Source organism: Tachysurus vachellii, chromosome 12, assembly GCF_030014155.1.
Source record: "Tachysurus vachellii isolate PV-2020 chromosome 12, HZAU_Pvac_v1, whole genome shotgun sequence".
NCBI lineage: Eukaryota > Metazoa > Chordata > Actinopteri > Siluriformes > Bagridae > Tachysurus > Tachysurus vachellii.
In genome coordinates, this window is record NC_083471.1 from 11245679 (window position 1) to 11265229 (window position 19551).

At 37.0% G+C, this 19551-nt stretch overlaps 2 protein-coding genes across 4 annotated transcripts in view; both read left to right on the top strand.

Moving 5' to 3' along the window:
• Nucleotides 1-693: 693 nt before the first annotated feature.
• On the top strand, nt 694-15851 carry vps37ba (VPS37B subunit of ESCRT-I a). Its single transcript, XM_060883558.1, has 4 exons — nt 694-938; nt 8128-8299; nt 11861-11943; nt 12611-15851. Exons 1-4 carry the CDS (start codon nt 834-836, stop codon nt 13052-13054), a joined length of 804 nt encoding a protein of 267 aa, XP_060739541.1. The 5' UTR covers nt 694-833; the 3' UTR covers nt 13055-15851.
• A 1045-nt stretch (nt 15852-16896) lies between these two features.
• Nucleotides 16897-19551, top strand: part of ppp3cca (protein phosphatase 3, catalytic subunit, gamma isozyme, a) — a 28358-nt gene continuing 25703 nt past the window's right edge. For all 3 annotated transcript variants that reach the window (XM_060883154.1, XM_060883155.1, XM_060883156.1), the window contains exon 1: nt 16897-17765. In XM_060883154.1, coding sequence (XP_060739137.1) covers nt 17711-17765 — 55 coding nt within the window. In that variant the 5' untranslated portion in view covers nt 16897-17710. The remainder of the gene's footprint in view (nt 17766-19551) is intronic.

The following is a 19551-nucleotide window of genomic DNA, read 5'->3' on the forward strand; positions in this document are numbered from 1 at the left end:
ATGAATCCTTATAAGTTCATTAAGTTCATTTAAGTTCATTAATCGATAGAAAGATTTTCATAATGCTGAATATGAATATTTTTTATTATTATTATTATTATTATTGTTATTATTAATAATAATAACAATAATAATAATAATAATAATAATAATAATAATAATAATAATAATACATATACATGCAAAGTATATACATTAATGTATACAAGAAAATAAATATTAAATATTTATTTTGGTATTATTTCTATTTAATTTCTTTTTCTATTTTCTTCTTCACACAATAGAAAAAGAAATTAAATAGAAATAATACCAAAATAAATATTTAATATTTATTTTCTTGTATACATTAATGTATATACTTTGCATGTATATTATAATTTAAAAAGGTAAAAACATTTGATTTTCTGCACACCGAACGTCTTCTATATAGCTTTACTTTGTGTATCTTGCCAGTACGAGCTTTTTTGTGTACGATTTACACGACAAATACAACGTATATAAGTTTTTTTTTTTTTTTTTTTACTTCTTTACTACTTAAAAACAACAGACTTAAAGAATTAACTCGTGTGAAAATATTACGCAACTCTTCGGCACGCACCCACACGTGATGACATCCGGGAGTTCCACGGCATTGTGAACACTTCGCTCGCGCATGTACACTTTTTCCCTGGTACACTTTTTAGTGCGGAAGTGTGTGGTTTGGGACAGAGCCGAAACCCGGACAGTATTGTTCCGGTTGGAGAAAAGCAGGCGTGTTATGTATGTGTGTGTTTGTGTGTTTGTGAAGTTAAGAAGGCCAAACGGGGGGAAGAAGACACCCGGCCGTGCCAGAAATGGCTCGTTTCGGTAATAAGCTGAGCTCTTACTCCATAAGTCAGCTGTCGGAGCTACTCGAAGATGACGAAAAGCTCAACAACATAGTGCTGGACCTGGAAGAGGTGAGTTTTCAATTTTTGTATTTTTTTAAGATGTGTATTTAGGAAGCGGATCGAAGCGTCAAAACAAAGATACCATGTTGACAAAGAAACACTGCGTTACTTTTGAGTTCTTCGTCGAGAATCGGAAGTTATGTAAACTTTAAACACTGCAATCAAGACTTAAGTCTTGATTCTCATGTTTACACTTTATTTATTACTGCTTAACATCGCAGTAGTTGCACCGGGATTTCCTGTTCGTGTTCTGTTATACCAGTAACCCCCAGAAAGTTAATCGTTGTGCATCGTTTTTAAGTTTTGATTTATTTATTTATTTATTTATTTATTTATTTATTCATTTATTTACTTACTGTAATTTAGACTGTTCGAAATGTTTCGAACCTCGAGACAGCTGTGACGTCATAAGACTGCTACAATATTACAGTGTCACTGCATTCAGACAGACAACTCAAATTTAAATCTAACCCTATTTTATTTTTATTTATTTATTTATTTATTTATTTATTTATTTATTTTATAGAATCCTGCTGTCTGAATGAAAGTTTTCTCAGTCATCAGGTTTCAGGTTTTGAGCCAGTGAATCCTATAAATAGTACTGTTTTAAATATAACTTCCATTGCTGGGCCCCTGAGCAAGGCCCTTAACCCTTAATTGCTCAGTTGTATAAAATGAGATAAAATGTAAGTAAATGCTGTAAATGTAAATAACGCCAGTAAAAATATTCCTCTAGTAAATATTGCTTCCTTAAATATAAATCTTACTTCTTTACTTATTTCTTTTGTAAATATAGGCTTGTGAACTTCTATGAATGTAATAGAACTATTACTTCAACAACTATTAGTTAAGTAACTATTATTTATTAACTATTATTTATTAATTCATTGATTTAGTAACAGGGGGGCACGGTGGCTTAGTGGTTAGCACGTTCGCCTCACACCTCCAGGGTCGGGGTTCGATTCCCGCCTCCACTTGTGTGTGTGGAGTTTGCATGTTCTCCCCGTGCCTCGGGGGTTTCCTCCGGGTACTCCGGTTTCCTCCCCCGGTCCAAAGACATGCGTGGTAGGTTAATTGGCATCTCTGGAAAAATTGTCCCTAGTGTGTGATTGCGTGAGTGAATGAGAGTGTGTGTGTGTGTGCGCCCTGCGATGGGTTGGCACTCCGTCCAGGGTGTATCCTGCCTTAATGCCCGATGACGCCTGAGATAGGCACAGGCTCCCCGTGACCCGAGGTAGTTCGGATAAGTGGTAGAAGATGAATGAATGAATGAATGATTTAGTAACTCTAATCAATATAAATCTCAGAAATATCACTTCAGTATTTATCATTTCTGTAAATAATAATTCATATAATATTAATATATTATATATTTGTACGTTTTGTTTGGTCACCATGAGCTCAAGAGTCTCTCTTCCAGAAAATCAATTTACTATTGATAGCGGTCTTGAATTTCCTTCTGACTGAAATGCAGCATCATTGTGGTTTAGAAGCTAGGTTCCTTTGACTACACTGCATTTGCTTGCCAAATTTGTGACCTGGTCAAAATGAGCACACATGAATAATGAACCTTATTTTCATGGGAAAATAGGTCTTTTCAATGGTTGATTGCATTTTAATAAAGGAACAGTGTGTGTTACTGAAATAAAAGATGCCAAATGTCATAATATACTTTAAGCATGCATTTAGGATGAGGCAGTTTAGAAGTGCTGCAGTTTTGCTTTTGAGTGCAGAGTGTATGTGACATGCTTGGTGCCCTCACACTACGATGAGTGATTAGATTTCTATAATCAATTCAATATATATGTAGATCTGCTTTACATTGTATTGAAATGTAAGGCTCTTTATTTAATTGTGTCCAGTATTATTTTAGCCATCTACCTGAACCATAAAAAAAAAATCACAGACCACATGCGTTCTTTTACTCGATTTCCAGTTTTAAATTTCTCAAGACAAAATTTAAACGGCGAAGGCCGACAGTCGTTCCTTGCACACCAAGGTCTGTGTTTACACTTGATTTTGTCCAAACAGGTTCCAGCTGCTCTCAGACAAACTCATCTGTGTGTGTTTTAGGAGGGGCTTGCAGTCAGGGATGGGGATTCCCATCGCCTTTTTAAAATAAATGTCACACTGCAGCCAGTTGTGGAGACTTGAGGCCTATTGTACAGGTACCCTTGCTAAATATAGCAAAGGCTGAGATTTGCAGAATCACGGTACATGTTTCAGGATGATTAAAGCTTTGACCCTGACAAGGACGTAACTTGCACCAGGTTGCTTTAGAAAAACGGAGCAAGTAGAAATGAATGTGACTTATTACAAAGCCTGGGAAAGATACTGGCTTTCATTTTACAGTGAGGCAGCGATAAGTTGCCCTTATCATCGTGCTCTCTTCATGCCCCAAGCCACTGATGTAATTAAAAACTAATGAAAGACTAAACAAAAGGTGTGTAACAAAAGTACACGTATATAGATGACGATGATTATTATTATGATGGTGATGACAATGTCTTAGCTAACTGTGTGACAGAAAAACATGCCTGTTTTGTATAGTGTAAATGAGTCAGTTTAAAATGTAGCGCTGGCTTTGCTAGTTTTGGAGTGGAAGCCAGTCATAGTTAAACCTGCCAGGCGTCCTTGCCGAAAACCTTTAAATGGCAGGTCATGGCTTTCAGCAGCTGCACACTATAGATGTGAGTTGTAAAGGAACAGGGATGTGAGCCAGCATCAACAGATCTTATATAATAACCAAGCCAGAGAAGGTGAAGCCTTCTGAAAACCGGATTGTTTGCTTTTGGGAAGCTTGAATTGTGAAAGGAAGTACTTGTGGAAATTTACCTGTCTAAGTTCCTCTTAAGTATAACCACTGCATTTTTAAAGAAAAAATAATTTGCTTTGATTTTAATACCTGTTCGAGTGGCATGTGCCACTAGCGTGGGTGACACCAGGATATTTTTGAGAGTATCAAGGGCACTTTGACTCATGAATGCCATGGACTAAATATATGTTTTAAAAAAAAGAACCAAACAACAAACACTGTAGTATTGTAATTTCTTGTTAAAAATGAATAATACCAAGAAGCTGATTGGATGTTGCCTGTCATTAATCATCATTAATCATAATTGTTCGTATTATTTCATTGTTTGATTTGTTCTCCTTTAATTCATTTTATTTATCTGTTCTAGTTAAATAGGGAAATGGTGACATTAGCAATGTGAATGTACTGTGTGAAATTTGCTAGGATGTAGGCAATATTAATAACCTGAATGGTTGCCCTTGCCTAGAATAACTTGGTAGTCCTGTATAAATACAGGCTGTTTCTTAGTCCCCTGCATTACCTTAAGCGATTTCATTGTGAAGGTTCCTGTGACTGCAGATAGCAATTCCAAGGATGCAACAGATATAGACGTCTGTGAGTCTGAGTCAGGTCCGAAGTCTGAGTATCAGAGTCAGGTTTCAGTTCTCTTAACAGTGGGTCTCAGTCAGGTCTGAAGTCTCCTAGTTAAAAGTCTGACTCAGGTCTTGGGTATCTTAATTATGAGGTCTTAGGTGTCTCAGCTATGGGTCTGACTCAGGTCTTAAGTGTAGTTATCAGATGATCAGGCGATTACAAGTTCTATATATCTCCAGGTGTGTTGTAAAAGGTTAATTAATGCTGTTTTTCCTGTCATTCCAGCCATCCTTATGTGATGTAGCTCTACAATATAGACAGTATCCAGTACATAAATACTGAAGTCTGTATATTTGAGTGTTTAAGTACACGTTAGATGTACACACTAGGTCATAGCTTTACTGTCAGCTTAATCATTGTGGACACAGTCCTCTGTGTTCTAGATTTTTATGAAACATCATGTATAAATTCTGTTTTTGACTATAACCCTCGTCTCCTCAGGTTTATAATAGGGTTGTATTCTTAACTGATTCTAGGATATTTGGGTAAAGTATTTTCCACATGAATAAATGATTTCAAACCTTGAGGTCTATATCTCAAGTTCCCTACATCTGTTTAAACAAAATTAGGTTAGTAAATTTTGAAAAGCTTAATCAGAGTGTTTCAAGCTACATTCTTCCAGAATAAATGAATTTGTACGTATAAATGCCTGCCAGTGTTCTGTATTTCCTTTCCCTCCCTACCTACCACACCTGATCCAACCTATTAGTTAATTATTAAGCCACTGATGAGTTGTATCTTGTTTGTGTAGAATGAGCAATGACGTCGTTGTTTCACTCTGGCCTGTCTAAATCGAAACGGTCCATCGGCATTCTTGGATATCCGCCATTGTGAGGAGTTCAGCACACCTGAGTCAACAGGATGTTGTAACTCAGGTAGTGAAGGGCTTGATATGTGGATCAGCTGTGTTGGAACTAAGCTGCCTAAAGGGGTGAATCTTCAGGAGTTTTGAACACTTCTGCTGCAAAAGAAACTGAGCTAGTATGTTTAGCCTAAATCAGACTTGTTTGTTCATCACGGTGTACACTTAAAGCATCTTTCTCAAACCCTTAGACAAGTTTTTGCAGAAGGTGAGGCCATCCTTATAAATATTCTTGTTTGCCGTAACCCGACCGACCCTGTCAATTTAGGACCGATTCAAATTTAATTTTTTTTGCTTTAAGTCCGATAAGTCCGAGTTAAGTTCGAGTTAAGTTAAGTTAATTTTTTTTTACTCTTCAAATAACTAATACAAAAGCAATAAAATAATATTAATTATATTTTAGTAAGTATTGTAAATATATAAATTGCCTAGGCCTACATACAAACGAAGGCTACGTTCTTTCTTTTAAATAAAAACCCGTCACGTCATCTACGTTTACACTATTGGTTAACGGATGTCACACTATAACCTGTGCGTTTGCTTCGTCTCATACTCCCATTCACTGTCAGAGTCAACGGTTCACGCTTGGTAATGATGTCTGTGGCTGCATTAAACAAAATGTTCGCGATCACTGTTCAAACAAATTTGTTTGTGGTCTATATAACCTGCATCAAAATGAGGTTTGCAATGATGCGCCCAAAGGCACGGGTTGAAGACCCAGTCAGTGACCTCACAATATGCTAATTTGTTTAAATTCATACCTACGTAATCACCATCACCAAAATTTTACTTTTTTTTTTACATTGAAACTTGAAAAAAAAATATAGACCTACCTACTGACCCTCTTTTTTTTTTTTTTTTTTTTAACTGTTACTGCAAACCAAAATATTTTTAAGGATGGCCTGACTCTTTAATCCAGAGAGACATTGGCATTAAGACAGGATACCACTGAGCAGAAGGGTGTTGTTAAAGAACCCAGCAGTGGCAACTTGGCATTGCTTGGATTTGAACCTTCAACCCACCACACAAGAACCCTATACGTCAACCACTGAGCACCAGTGTGATTCCCCAGTATAACCTAGATCCATTATCCATTCTAAGATGGAACTTTTAGGAACGCTGTTTTTAAACCTTGAGATATATTAACACCCACATTACAGCTTTAATATATCTGAAAATTACAGTAGTGTCAGATACAATTTCGCTGCTACAGTACTGTTGATGTGCAATTGATATCTTCTGCAGAGGTTTCCGCTTAAAGACAAATCATTCCTTTGCAAAATCCATTATTAGATCTTCTTCGTATGTGTTAATTTATTGTAAATTGTTTTGTACACATGCATACAGAAGACAATGTGAAATATTTAATATACATACTAGTTCCTATCCTGTGGTTTGAGTGGGAGTGGGTGGGGAGTTGTGGTACATTAACTCGTACCCTTATCAAAAGACAGAGTGAAGTTTCAGTTCCCAGTTTCAGAAGTTTCAGTTTTGCCTGCTACACATGCTTGACCTGCCTGATATTTTATCCTGAAACCAAAATGACAGTCAGTTATGAACCTGGGTTTTTGCTGTGTTTTAGGTTTCATGCACCAGTTAGTAACTATTGCCACAGCTATGCATGTTTTTTTTTTCTACGGATTTTGATCTGTGTTTCATGTAATCTGCATGTGGGATCATTTGCAGATGATTCAGGCATCAGGATTCATAAAAATGGTATATTTTAAATCATCGTTCCTTAAGACAAAAGGAAAATGTTTATTTCAAATTCCTGAGAATAAGCCAGATTGAATGCAAAGTACCATAATGAATGCAGTATTCTGCAAATTCCCTTAAAGGTCTACTGAAATCAAAATGGTTATTCTGAGCTTTTTGTACAGTAGCAGCTCATTAGCAAACATGGCTCGTCACTGTGTTTTCAGTGATGCAGCTTCCCACACACTTTTCTCTTTTCTCTTTTCATACGTTTCAGAGCCGATTCAGCTGAGATTTTCTGCGTTATTTCTAGACCAATTACAGACAATAAATTTTGATTAAAAGTAATGTGTAACACTACTTTTAAATGTGGACTAAAATCTTTTTCTACATAAATGTCTTCAATGTGCCTGAACACACCATCATACGGCATCTCCATAACACGTTTATACCTTTTTGGCTAAGCATTTTATGGAACTGGTGTTCAGTTCAGTTTCACTTCATAGTTCAGACTCATCTTTGCTTATGCAAATTTAAGCAAACAGTATTTTTTTTTTATGGTAACACAACAGAGCCCATTGTGATTTGTGTTGCTGAGTTTGCCCTTCAAATCCAACCTGAACTGGTGAAAATTAATTAAATACTTAATGTATTACAAAAAAGACCAAAAATCAAAAAAGACGTAAATGGTCACATCAAGAAAGGTAAAGGTATAACAGGAGTATCCAGATTATAGCATGTCGTAAGTAAGGATGTGAATTTTCTCAACACAGTAAATGAGCTCCAGCTCTGGTTCCAGACCCGATCTTGTAATGATCATTTATATTGTTCAGGTTACCACTAAATGTTAACTCTAGCGACATAGTCAGTAAAAATCTTTCCTAACAGAACTGTTCATCAGAATCGTTTTCATTAAGTAACAGTTAAATAGCAGCTTAGCATTAGATTATGTGGCGCATCTACCGTTCAAGTGGAGGAGCTGGTTGAATGAGACGTGAGCAATGAAAACATTCTGATTGTTCAGATTTGAGATCTCAGTGTGTTTGTTTCCCTACTCTGTGGTTTATTTGTGGTGGACAGTGCACTGTGATTGACGGTTGTATTTTACACAGTGTATGTGTGTATGGAAAAAAAGTGACTAAATGAATGCTTTGTTGCATTTGCATTATAATATGGTTTGTCTGTGTGTTTAGGTGCAGGAGGTGCAGCAGAATAAGAAAGCGATCCTGGCTAGCAACCGGAGCCTGGCTGAGCAGAACCTCATTCTGCAGCCCAGGTTAGACCATCAAAAGAATGAGCTCACAAAGCGCTACCGCTGCCTGCAGGAACAGTTTGAGGCCTTGCAGCTTCGCAAGTCCCTGCTAGGTGACGTCACACATTTCTGTTTTATTTTTTCCTCTCACCTGCTCAGGGTCCTTGTTAGTTAACTAACCCACTGTGTCAGTGTTTATCTCTCCATTGTTTACTCATGCTATTCCTGTCTGATTTTCCACCTGTTACAGTCTCAGTCCTCCGGCTTTCTCTATCCTCAAAAGCTTGTTACAGTTTTAACATTCACAAGGTTCAAAGTGTGGTAAAATTCTGAATAAAGAATTGCATTAGATAATATTTAGTTGAAACCATTTGTGCAGTGACAATTTTTCTCCATGGACATTAAAAATGAAGAAGCTTAGCTGATCAGTTTGCTAACATTAGGCCATTAGCAGTTCTGACAGTTGTGCTGAATTGAATGAGCCTGTTCTAATGTGTTACCATTGTTGGTTTGTATTACCATCAGATGGTTTGGATAATAAGATTAATGACAAATGAATTAATGAGAACTTGTGTTGTTATTTAACAAAGAAACAAACCTCTGGAGAGACGACTTTGACAGATGGATTTTCTGTTAAAATGACAAGCTACATTTGTTTTTTTTGTTTTTTTTTTGCTTTTTAAGAAAAAGAGTGCGCTCAGTGACGGAGTGATTACAAAAAGTGATTATAGCTATCAATAAACTATGCTAGCAATATGCTCATGTTACTGTATGTGAGAGACACAAATATTTAGGCTTGCCTAAAACTTGCGTTGTTAATGTAAAGAAATCTGTATGTGGTGCTTTTTCCCTCACCAAAATGAATTTTATTTATTTATTTATTTATTTATTTATTTATTTATTTGTCTTGGCCACTTAACCACCAGGCAGTAATAAAATGTTAGGGAGTCCAACTGGTTCTACTGCCTTTAGAACTGTAAACCTGCTGTCTTTCTGCTTTTGTGTTCTCCAATCGCAGATATTAGAAGGCGTTTGATAGCTGATCTGACTCATGATTCGGGATTCTCTAGAGGATAGAATTAAGGGAGTCGTATTCATCTCTGCACCACTCCCGTACACTGTGTGCGTACTGTGTATGAAAAAAAAAAGGCTGGCACATGACACAGCCGTTGCTAGGTGGCTCTCTCCAACCAACTCGCTGAAACAATGTCCTCCTTTTTTTTTTTTTTTTTTTTTTTTAAAGACTGGGCTCTAATCGCAGATCCAGATACAAGATGGATTTGTTTTTTAGCTTAAGCATGAATCCCATTTTTCCATGTCTCTTCATACTTTTTTGTCCTGGATTAATAACTTCATTTAGAGGACTGTTTGCTGTATAGTTTAGAAGTGTCCTTTAAGTTCCACCTTATTATACTGTATATCTTCTTGGTATTTTTAATTTTTGCAGGCACGATCAAATCATTATACACTTTTATGCCATATTGTTAGATTCCTATTGGTCAGAAGGCTTGGGACTGATTCATTGTCTATAACCGCTTCAGTGACAATAGTACAAATGCAAATCAGGTTTATTTTAATGTAATTATGTTGGCTTTGTAGAAGCCAACATTCTGTTTTCCTATTTAAGCTTAGACAAAAATATATCAAGAGTAACTCCTCCTAGGACTTTCTAGCCACATGAACCAAATTCGGATATGTTGTAGACACTGGTCTGAAGTTTGTTGCTATTACTTTTCTAAGCGATCCGAGTACCGGTACTTCCGGTACCGGGTCTCAAAGTGGCCTTTTTTCCCATAGACTCCCATTATAAACTTTGGAGGTTTATAACTCGCCAAGCTTTCGAATTATCTACACTAAACTTGGCCAGCTCCTTTAGGGTGATACTATGAACAAAATTTTAAATTGGTGTACCGACTGGCCTTTCGGTTGTCCCACCCCCAAAATATGCAAAATCAAAAAACTTTTTACAACATGGACATGTGACATATCAAAACACTCAGAACAATGAGGGGAACTTCCTCACGGGTATTCTGATGACATCATGTGATGTCACGTGAAAACAAAAAACATTAGCACAACATGGGCATGTGACATCAAAACACTCAGCCCAAGGAGGGGAATCAGATTTCAGATTTTCAGATGACGTCACATGCTCGTCTACACTTGCCTCCAAATGTTTTGGCACCCTAGCGCTCCACTAGATTTCACAAGTTTTATGTCCACTTGCCTCCAAATGTAACACTGACCCTTATGTCCACTTGCCTCCAAAAAGCACCCGCCTTTGTGAATACTTGCCTCGCCAAAGCCAACATCAAAGTTTGTTGCGACGAACTTTATAAATCTAGTTATTCTTAATTTTTATCAACATGCCAGTAGATTTGTATAAATTCATGCCAATAAATTTGCAAAACTCACTAAATACCATGAGCACCACTTGAAGAGAAGTAAACAGTAGATTTGGGATGTTTGGATACAGCTTTCAACCATGTACATTTACACTTTTATGCTGGGTCTCCAGCAAAGACTGAAATCCTAAAGCTGTGTTGTGAAATTGACCAAGTACATTCAAATATTGTCCTTGCTTTTAGCTATTTTATGAATAAGAATAAGGTTTCCACATGTAACAAGCTTGTTTGACATGAGTAAACTCCTTTTGTGTACATTTTCTATTCCACTCAGAGCCTCTGAGGGTCTTTATGGAATATATTTAGCCTTCTGTTGTAAGCTCACTCATAATACGAGTCCCACAAAAAGAGCTGGGTGGATGGTTTGTGTGTTGGCTCTTTAATACATACAGAGCAGAAACAGGCAAATTAGATTTGAACTCTCTTTTAACACATCAATTGCCCTTATAGGAGGGTAAGCAAAAGGATGGGGACTGTTGTCAGTCACTGACCTCACAGACTTGCTTTCTTTGTCCCCCTCAAATTATCAACCCAATAAATCTGTTCGTCTTCATTCAGCAATGGAGCCAAGGAATTTCACGTGAGTTCTTTTTGCCTGGAGGTGGAGAAACTTCCATTATAGCTGATCTTTTTTTGCTGTGTGCAGAACTTGTTCAGCTAATGCATTTCTAGTTAAAGATATCTGTAGGAAAATGTAGTACCGGATCTTCCCCACAATAAGATTATGTATGGCACAACCCTTTTTTTTGTCTTCTGAAACTTTTGTCACTGTCTTATGCTTATTTTAAACATCATTATACCACTTTCTGGCTTAACTGAGCAAGAATACCAGGCTTTCAATCTCCTAATTAACGGATGAACAAGGTCACTAATATTAATATCAGGCTGGCTGTCATTTAATATTTGAGGACTACTCTTTATTCCATTAAGGGCTCTGCAAGTGTTGTTTTGGGAAGTCGGCTGGATTGTATCATTGACCTTTGGTTTAAATGTAACATTCTAGACAGAAACCTGAGCAGCAGTTTGGGCTTTGTTGCTGGTCTATTACTGCGCCTCAGGCTCGATTAAGCAACTTGGGAACAGCACAGACCTTACACGTGACATGGTGAATCACATTTTAAGCCTCATTGTCTTGAAATCCAGACAGACTAGATTTTGCTGTCTCCTTCATGGGGTTCTGAACTTTCCATTATGCTCCATAACAGCTCTTTTGTATACTCTCCATATCGATTATGAAAATATTGTTGATTTCCTCTTTTCTGCTCACAGACCACAAGTCTGGCGACACATCCTTGGACACATTGCTTGCATTGTTGCAGACAGAAGGAGCCAAAATTGAGGAAGAAACTGAGGTAACCACTTCCATCCACCATTTACCACATGAGACTTGCCGTTTTAGCACCAGTTTCTCATAATTTCTCAAAAATGTCTCATGATTTATGGGTTGGATATCACAGGATCATATAACAGTCATTTTTCAGCCATTAGATTCTTCCTAAGGCCATTGGGAATAATGGCCTAGATAACGTGACTATCAACCATAATTTGAACAAGAATCTGTCTTAAGAAATACATTTGCTTAGCTACATGGAAAGCTTGAATTCATTATGATGGCTATGATGCTGATATTTAGTGCTGTGGTCAAATTCAATTCATGATGGTTCCTTAACGTGTTTGTTGTTCATAAAATTTGTTTGCTTAGAAAAACTTTTATGGAATAGCGAGCTTAAATATAGTTAATGAGCTAATTCGTATATATGTACAAGAAAAAGAAATCTTACGTGCCTCTAAATACTTGCTTAAAAGAACTTACTTTTTGCTGTTTTCCAGTCCTTTGTCTGGAAGCTTAAATGATATGATCCTCAGAACATTAAATGACATGATCCTTATGTTTTAATTTTGACTGCTTTTAGCTCAGAAATGCTGTCATATAGAAGAGCACTTGTCAGTAATGGTAATACTGTGAAGAATATGTAGTGACATATTGACAGTTAACTAATGCCCTTCCTTCTGAAACAGAACATGGCTGACTCTTTCCTTGATGGTGCTGTACCCCTGGACGGTTTTATTGATGACTACCAGAGCAAGCGTAAACTGGCTCATATGCGGAGGGTGAAGATCGAGAAGCTGCAGGAACTGGTGCTGAAATGGCCAGCAGTTGTCCATGTTCCTCCTCACACTGAACCAGTCACCACACCTGCTCCCCTCCAGAGAGAGCCTGACAACACCCCTGTTCCACAGCCTAGACGAGCCCCTCCACTGCCCCCGATCAAAAATGTCAGTGCTCAGCCTCCGCCATCTCCAGTGCTGGGGTACTCTGCTGCCCCTTACCCACCAATCCCACCCCGAGTGAGCCAACCCCAGCCTGGATACCCTGTCCTCTGCATGCCACAGTACCCCCCACCAGTGCCACAGAGATCTGCCCCACGGATGGCACATCAACCAGGCTTCATCCTGCAGTGATTTCGTGACTCCACTTGGGAAGGAACAATCTATGCACAAGATGTCCAGCAGTGCCTTTCTGAAGGTCCTCCTGCCTCAGAATGTGTGCACGGACAGGCTGGATGTCTGTTTAAATGGGGGTTGTCTAGACATTTCTACAATTTAAAATATGTCATCAGCAACGATACCTTTGTTTTAATTCGCACTTTATTAGACTTTTGTTCTTCTGGCATTGGGATATCATACAAGATGTCTGGCTACATTGCATTGGTTTTGTTAGGCATAAATGAATTCACTGTTTCCAACCCAGTGGAAATCAAATGGTCAAAGATGTAAGATAATATGGTCAAGCATCGTGTCTCCATTTCTATATCTTGGCAATTTTATGTAACCTCTCACCTTTTGTATTTTAAAACATTTCACATCTGGAATAAATCAATGGTGGTGGTGGTGACCATAAAACCTATGCAAACACAGACCGAACTGTGTGGAGCAAATATTATAAATAAAACCATCTTTTCTTTAACATCCCAGGTTATGTGCACCAACATTTAGCCAAAGATGTATTTGACTCACCAGATTTCATTTCTGGTCCTGGTGCTTGACTGACGTTAAAAGCAGGAGTAAGTTTCCAGGTAGGTTATATATAATGATTATGATTATTATGGTGCCAGAAGAATGCATTGGTCTGTGCGCGTTTGCCATGGGTTGATAATCCTGGTTATGGACAGGCTAACTTTTGAGACATTTGGCTCTGCCAGTAGATGGCTGTCATTCAGCTTAATGCTAGGATTAAAGGGATACTTTGGCAAAACAAGTTTGCATGGTTTAATGGATGCAGCAGTCCTAATGTGAGTGAGGAAAGGCAGAACTGAGCAGGTCCATAGTGAAAAGAGACAGACCCGAACCCTGTTGAAATAACTAAGCATAGCACAGGTACAGATTTGGTGAGTTATGGTGCATGGTGCATTCTGGGATGAGTCACTCACTATGACTAGGAGATGTGAGATGTTTCTTGCACTGTCTTATTGTGTACTAACACTTAAAAGCTAACTCTTTGACATGTTCATTATTTACCTGTCACTTATTAGAATGCTTAGAATATTAGAATATTTTAACGTGGAAACTTTTGATTTTTGAAAATAAAGGTGCTTACTTTAATCTAAATTGAATACTGATTACATTAGGGACATAAAACATTATTAAACATACAAAATGGTAAATATAATGCTTGCAGCCATACTAACATTGATTTGAAAGATGTTTTAAAATTGCTATTTCTTTTTTTTTTCATGACTGCGAAAAAGGATGGCACGTGCGTGCGCACACACACAATGTGTTTGTCAGCTTAAACATGGTCACTGGCTTCTAAATGTTTATACTGCTTTCTAAAAATACTGCAAAATCATTTCCTAACAATTTCTTTATATTTTAAGAGGATTAGCAGAAAAATGTGTGATCATTGGCACAAATTGTGTCGTTGCTGTGAACCAGAATTGTGCATTTTTAATCTGCTTGTTCAGTTATTTTATTTTTTTTTGTACATGCCTGTAATACTTTTTCATAAATTCAAGTTATTCTTTTTCCCATCTAGAAGCTGAATAGAAACTTAAACAGTGAACCTGGACAAAGTCAAGGTGAATTAATATAGTAAGTGTTAGAATGAACCAGTACATGCCTATGTTCAACAATCTTAGCTGTTCTTTGTCTTGAGAGCTTCAATTCTCACCACCTCATTGAAGTAAAAACTGTTCCATTCTACAAATTTCCCAATGTACAACTGTGAATTTGTCAACTTCTTGTAGCCACCTAATGCCTGTAGGGCTGAACATCACTGTGGTCTCTTCAAAGTCCATAACTAAAGCTGTCTGAATTATCAGGTCAGGACTGTCACTTTTGCTTCTGTACACCGTATAATTACAAGTGTCCTTGTATGCTGAGATTATCATACTCAATGCTGCATGGTTTTGGTCATGTATACAATCTACATCTCGGGGTTGACCTCAAATATCTAGGCCACAGGTTCCTAACTCTGGTCCTGTTTGCAAGTTTATAGCATTTTCACTGCTTTAACAACCTCATGACTAAGAATGGGCTTTTAATTAGCCAGCTCATGAGCTAAATCAGGAACCCTGTAAAATGTACTTAAAGATAAGGGTAGGAAACCTGTGGTATATGCAATATTATGCTGAAACGTCCTAATATAATTCAAGATTCAAAGGTTTATGTAATAGATGTGGTTCTATAGGCCTGACCCTTGATCAGTTGTCTTGACAGAAACTTGTGCCCTGAGACACTGGTTAAATTCAGGAATCAAAGTGCCTTGTGGTCTTAAATGTTAAACAGCACACTGTTTCATACTTACAGACAGGAGAGAGCAGCTCAGCTTTCATTTGTGATGATGTGCCATTATGTTCCTCTAGAACAACCTGGCTGATGTTTTTACAGTATATCAGCACTTAAGGTACACTTCTTGCTTGGAAATTATACATTAGTAGTCCTAATAGCAATGAAATCCTGACAGACGCTTATAAGAGGCTTGTCAGCAATCGTAAAAGAGCCAGCAATTTTCCTCAGCATGTGACTTTGTGCATTTTTGTACATGGTTATTTTTGGTTGATGTCTCCATGTAAATCTAACTCTAAATGTAAATCTAAGTCTGATTACACGGTCATATATACACTCCTAATGTAAAATATACTGATCATTTTATTGTATTAGGTTGTTGGTTTGTTTCTTTGGGAAATAAGAAAATTGTCTGATTGACCCGTGTCTATTTTAAGGATAATAAACAATAAAGTAAGACACAACAATAGTTTCCCCATTGTTTGTAGTGCGTTTCATCTTGACAAGTCTATAGTTTTTAGCTTTGTTTTTTTTTTTTTAAAACGAGTTCATATTCATATACCACTTTTATCCCAATCACTCAAAACAATGGCCTGCAAAATATATCCAGCTTGATTTGACCACCTGCCAAAACAGGCTGAGCTGGTCAAACTGGTAAACCATCTGTGTCAGGCAAGTTATTATCCACTTTCTTGAGAACTGGATTAAACAAATGTTTGTATTTTCTAACTGCCTTATTGTTGTATTATTACAATGTGTGTATTGTGTAGCACAAGCAGTAAGTTAGTAATTGTTTACTTTCTTTCTACCAGGATTGACTAGCCGACAAAAAATGGTGTTCCAGTTTGATCAGCTCACCCTGTTTTGGGGCAGCTGGCCAGACCAAACTTTATTTTTTTTCTCGTTCAGCAGGGTGATTATGGCGCCTCCTTGTGGAGACATCATTTATATACTACAACATATAGCACGTTTCTAGATATGCAATTACACTGAAACCAATATACCTGCAAAGTTAAACTTGTATAAATTACATACATTTGTATATAATCTAAGTGTATAAATTGTACTTTTTGTTTATTATAAACACAGAAATCTAAGCTGTTTAGGTACAATTTAAAGGTGCTTAATGTTATATATATATATATGTGATACTTGTATAAATTATACAAGTGTATATACATGTGTGTGTATATGTATATGTGTATATACAGTATATGTATGTATATACATATATATATGTATATGTGTGTATATATATGTGTGTATATATATATATATATATATATATATATATATATATATATATATATATATATATATATATATATATATATAAACAATTTAATTGTAATTGCTAGCTTATTTATTCCCAGAGAACAGAATGTATAGGTTATGGAAGTGTCTTTTCACAAAAAAATGTCTTTTTAACGGAGAATCCCTTCTCCTAGTGACTTACCTCATGGTCGATTGTGCCTGAGGTTTAAAAAAAAAAAGTCTAGTCCACTACGTAGGATGTAGAAGTCTGCCTTGTTATGTTCTAAGTAGTGCACGTATCTAGTCAGTAAGAAGCCATGTGGAGGGCTAGTTGTCGTGAACGTTGACGCGTCTCGGCGACGTCATGACGTCGGGGGCTCCGACTCCGCCATGTTGTAGGAAATCTCAGAGATAAGCGTTTTTAATCTGAACGGAGCTGAACGGAGCTGGGAGGGACGAGTCAGTGCTATAGGCACACGGTCAGCGCAGAGTGGGAGGGTGTCTCTGGACCCTCTGTTTATTGACCCTCACCGTGTAGGTGTGAGAAACATTAACCCGGCGCTGAAGAGAGACTGAGAGAAGAGTTTGTGCGCGAGTTTCACATTCTGACTGGAAAAAAGTGGAAAATCGGATTAACGTTCAAGACCGCGTACCGAGCCTAATAATCTCGGTGCTCATTATACACAGAGAGCTGAAGCTGGAGTTTAACATCATATAACTCTGCTCTTTTTTAAACCGCATTAATGACATCTGAGGGAAAAACCCGGCTTTCAGAGACATTAGTTTTCCCGCGAAAAAACAGCTGGTTACTATAGCAATTAGGTTCCGAATTAATCTGTCGAGTAATTACAATGTTCCTGATACCTGCATTCTGGACTTGGTCGCTTTGCTGACTAAATATTTGTTTTATTATTATTATTTAATTATTATTATTATTTTTTTTTTATCAAACTTTTTTGGGGACAATCGAAGCAAAGGGAACATCTGGATAACAGCTCACTCTTCACATCACTACGTGGGAAAATTAATTCGTGTAATTATCTAAATCTCAAGAAAATACAAGCGATCAAAGTGAAGATGTCGACCAAAGAACCGAAAGAAAAACAGTCGACCACTGAACGTATCATTAAAAGTAAGTTTATTTGACTCAAGCCAAAGTTCAAATGAAAATTTGGATTTTTTTGTTTTCAGCTTAACATTTTGGCTTGTAGGTTAAACTAGATATCTGTGAATCTTCTGTAGCTGTACAAAAATACATAGTTAAAATTTGTTGATCAACCCTGTTTTTGCAAATCATGTCCACTTTTCCAATGTCACTATGTACTTGTCATCTGTATGTTAGTTTTCAATTTGCTTAATTTATTTGTTTGTTTTGAAACAGTTTTTTCATATACATCACCTGTACCTTCACATCTGCGTCTCTGTGTCCACCATTATCATGTTTAGTAAAGTACCATGTTGCTATGTGTTATGATTTTAAATGCTTTATGATCACCGTCTGCCTCTGAAACCTCTATCAGTTTGTTTGTTTTCCACCATGTAGTTCAGTTCTGCACATGCAGATGTTGACAGATTTTATATCTTAGATTTTGGTTATGGCCTTGTTGGAAATATAGGGAACTTTACTATGTCATTTCTCTGTGTAAAGTCAGAAATTGATGCCACTTGTAGAAATAGGTAAACTTGAATAATGAATAAATTGGCAGAATATCTTGTGTGGATGTCCATTATATCTTGATTTACCTTATACCAGTTGTGTTGTCCTGGTTTGATCCTGATCTCTTGGTTACTTTTTGTCTGGGGTTTTGCATGTTCTCCCTATGTGACATGGGTTTCTTCCAGATTCTTCAGTTTCCTCAAATCTCTTAAAAAAACATATCTGTAGGTGGATTGCTTTGTTAAATTGCCCCAGGGTGTGATAGTGCATGGTGCTTTGTAATGTACTTGGGTCATATTCAGAAGTATTCCTGAATAGGATTCAAGGCTAAGGATCTACTGCACCCCTGATAAAGCAGTTACAGTATTTAAGTTGACTGAATGAATGTAAGCTAAATTGCTTAATGCACAGGATTTGTATGATCTTGTCTACACGTTTCCAGATATTTTTGAAAAACGTTTTTTTTTTTTTTCTTCCACATTTCTCAATACACATTTGTCATTTTTGTCACAGTTTACAACATGCTATACCTGGGATGGCATGCTTATATGAGCACAATCAAATCCTTTTTACAAAAAAAAACTGTTATTGTGAACAGGAATAAAAAAAACTATGGAGGAGTAAAAAGTTTTTTCATTTTTATTTTCAGAAATATCCATATATCATCCATATTATATCACTCAGACCTCATTAATTCTGACAGCCTGTGTTGGATAAGTCCAGCTGGCTCCCAGGAGACCCCTTATTTTTGTATTTTCCTGGCTTTTTGGAAGATTTCACCCTTGGCCTTGCGTGGGGGCTTTGAGAATGTGTGGCTGAGAGAGAGAGCTGAGAGAGAGAGAGAGACAGAGAGAGAAAGAGACAGAGATCTGAGAGAAAAAATTTCATTGCAGATTTGGAAATCTGAAGGAGCCAGAAATTTGGAACGGTAGGTACTCGCAGGAAAGAAAGAAGAGAGGAATTTATTACTGGGGCTGCCCAAGCCAGAACCACTCACTCCAAATTTAGTATTCTTGGCACTTAGTTATCAGATGTCTCTAAAGGCCTTCTTGAGCTTCATAAATGTTAGATTAGTGATGGACTTCAGTTCTGCAGCTCATTTTAGTTTTATTTGTCAAATGTTTCACATATTTCTGTTCTTTGTGGCTAATGAAATATTGTGATCTGGGCTTAAATAGTACATGTCTACAAACAGAAATAATAGGTGAAATTTTGTATTTAGCACACAACCTGAGACCCCCTTAAGTGTGGTGCTGTTCTT

Coding starts and splice junctions, on each gene's coding strand:
- vps37ba (XM_060883558.1), top strand. CDS start 834: ATGGCTCGTTTCGGTAATAAGCTGAGCTCTTACTCCATAAGTCAGCTG. Junction 939..8,127: donor TAGTGCTGGACCTGGAAGAG/GTGAGTTTTCAA, acceptor CTGTGTGTTTAG/GTGCAGGAGGTGCAGCAGAA. Junction 8,300..11,860: donor GCTTCGCAAGTCCCTGCTAG/GTGACGTCACAC, acceptor TTCTGCTCACAG/ACCACAAGTCTGGCGACACA.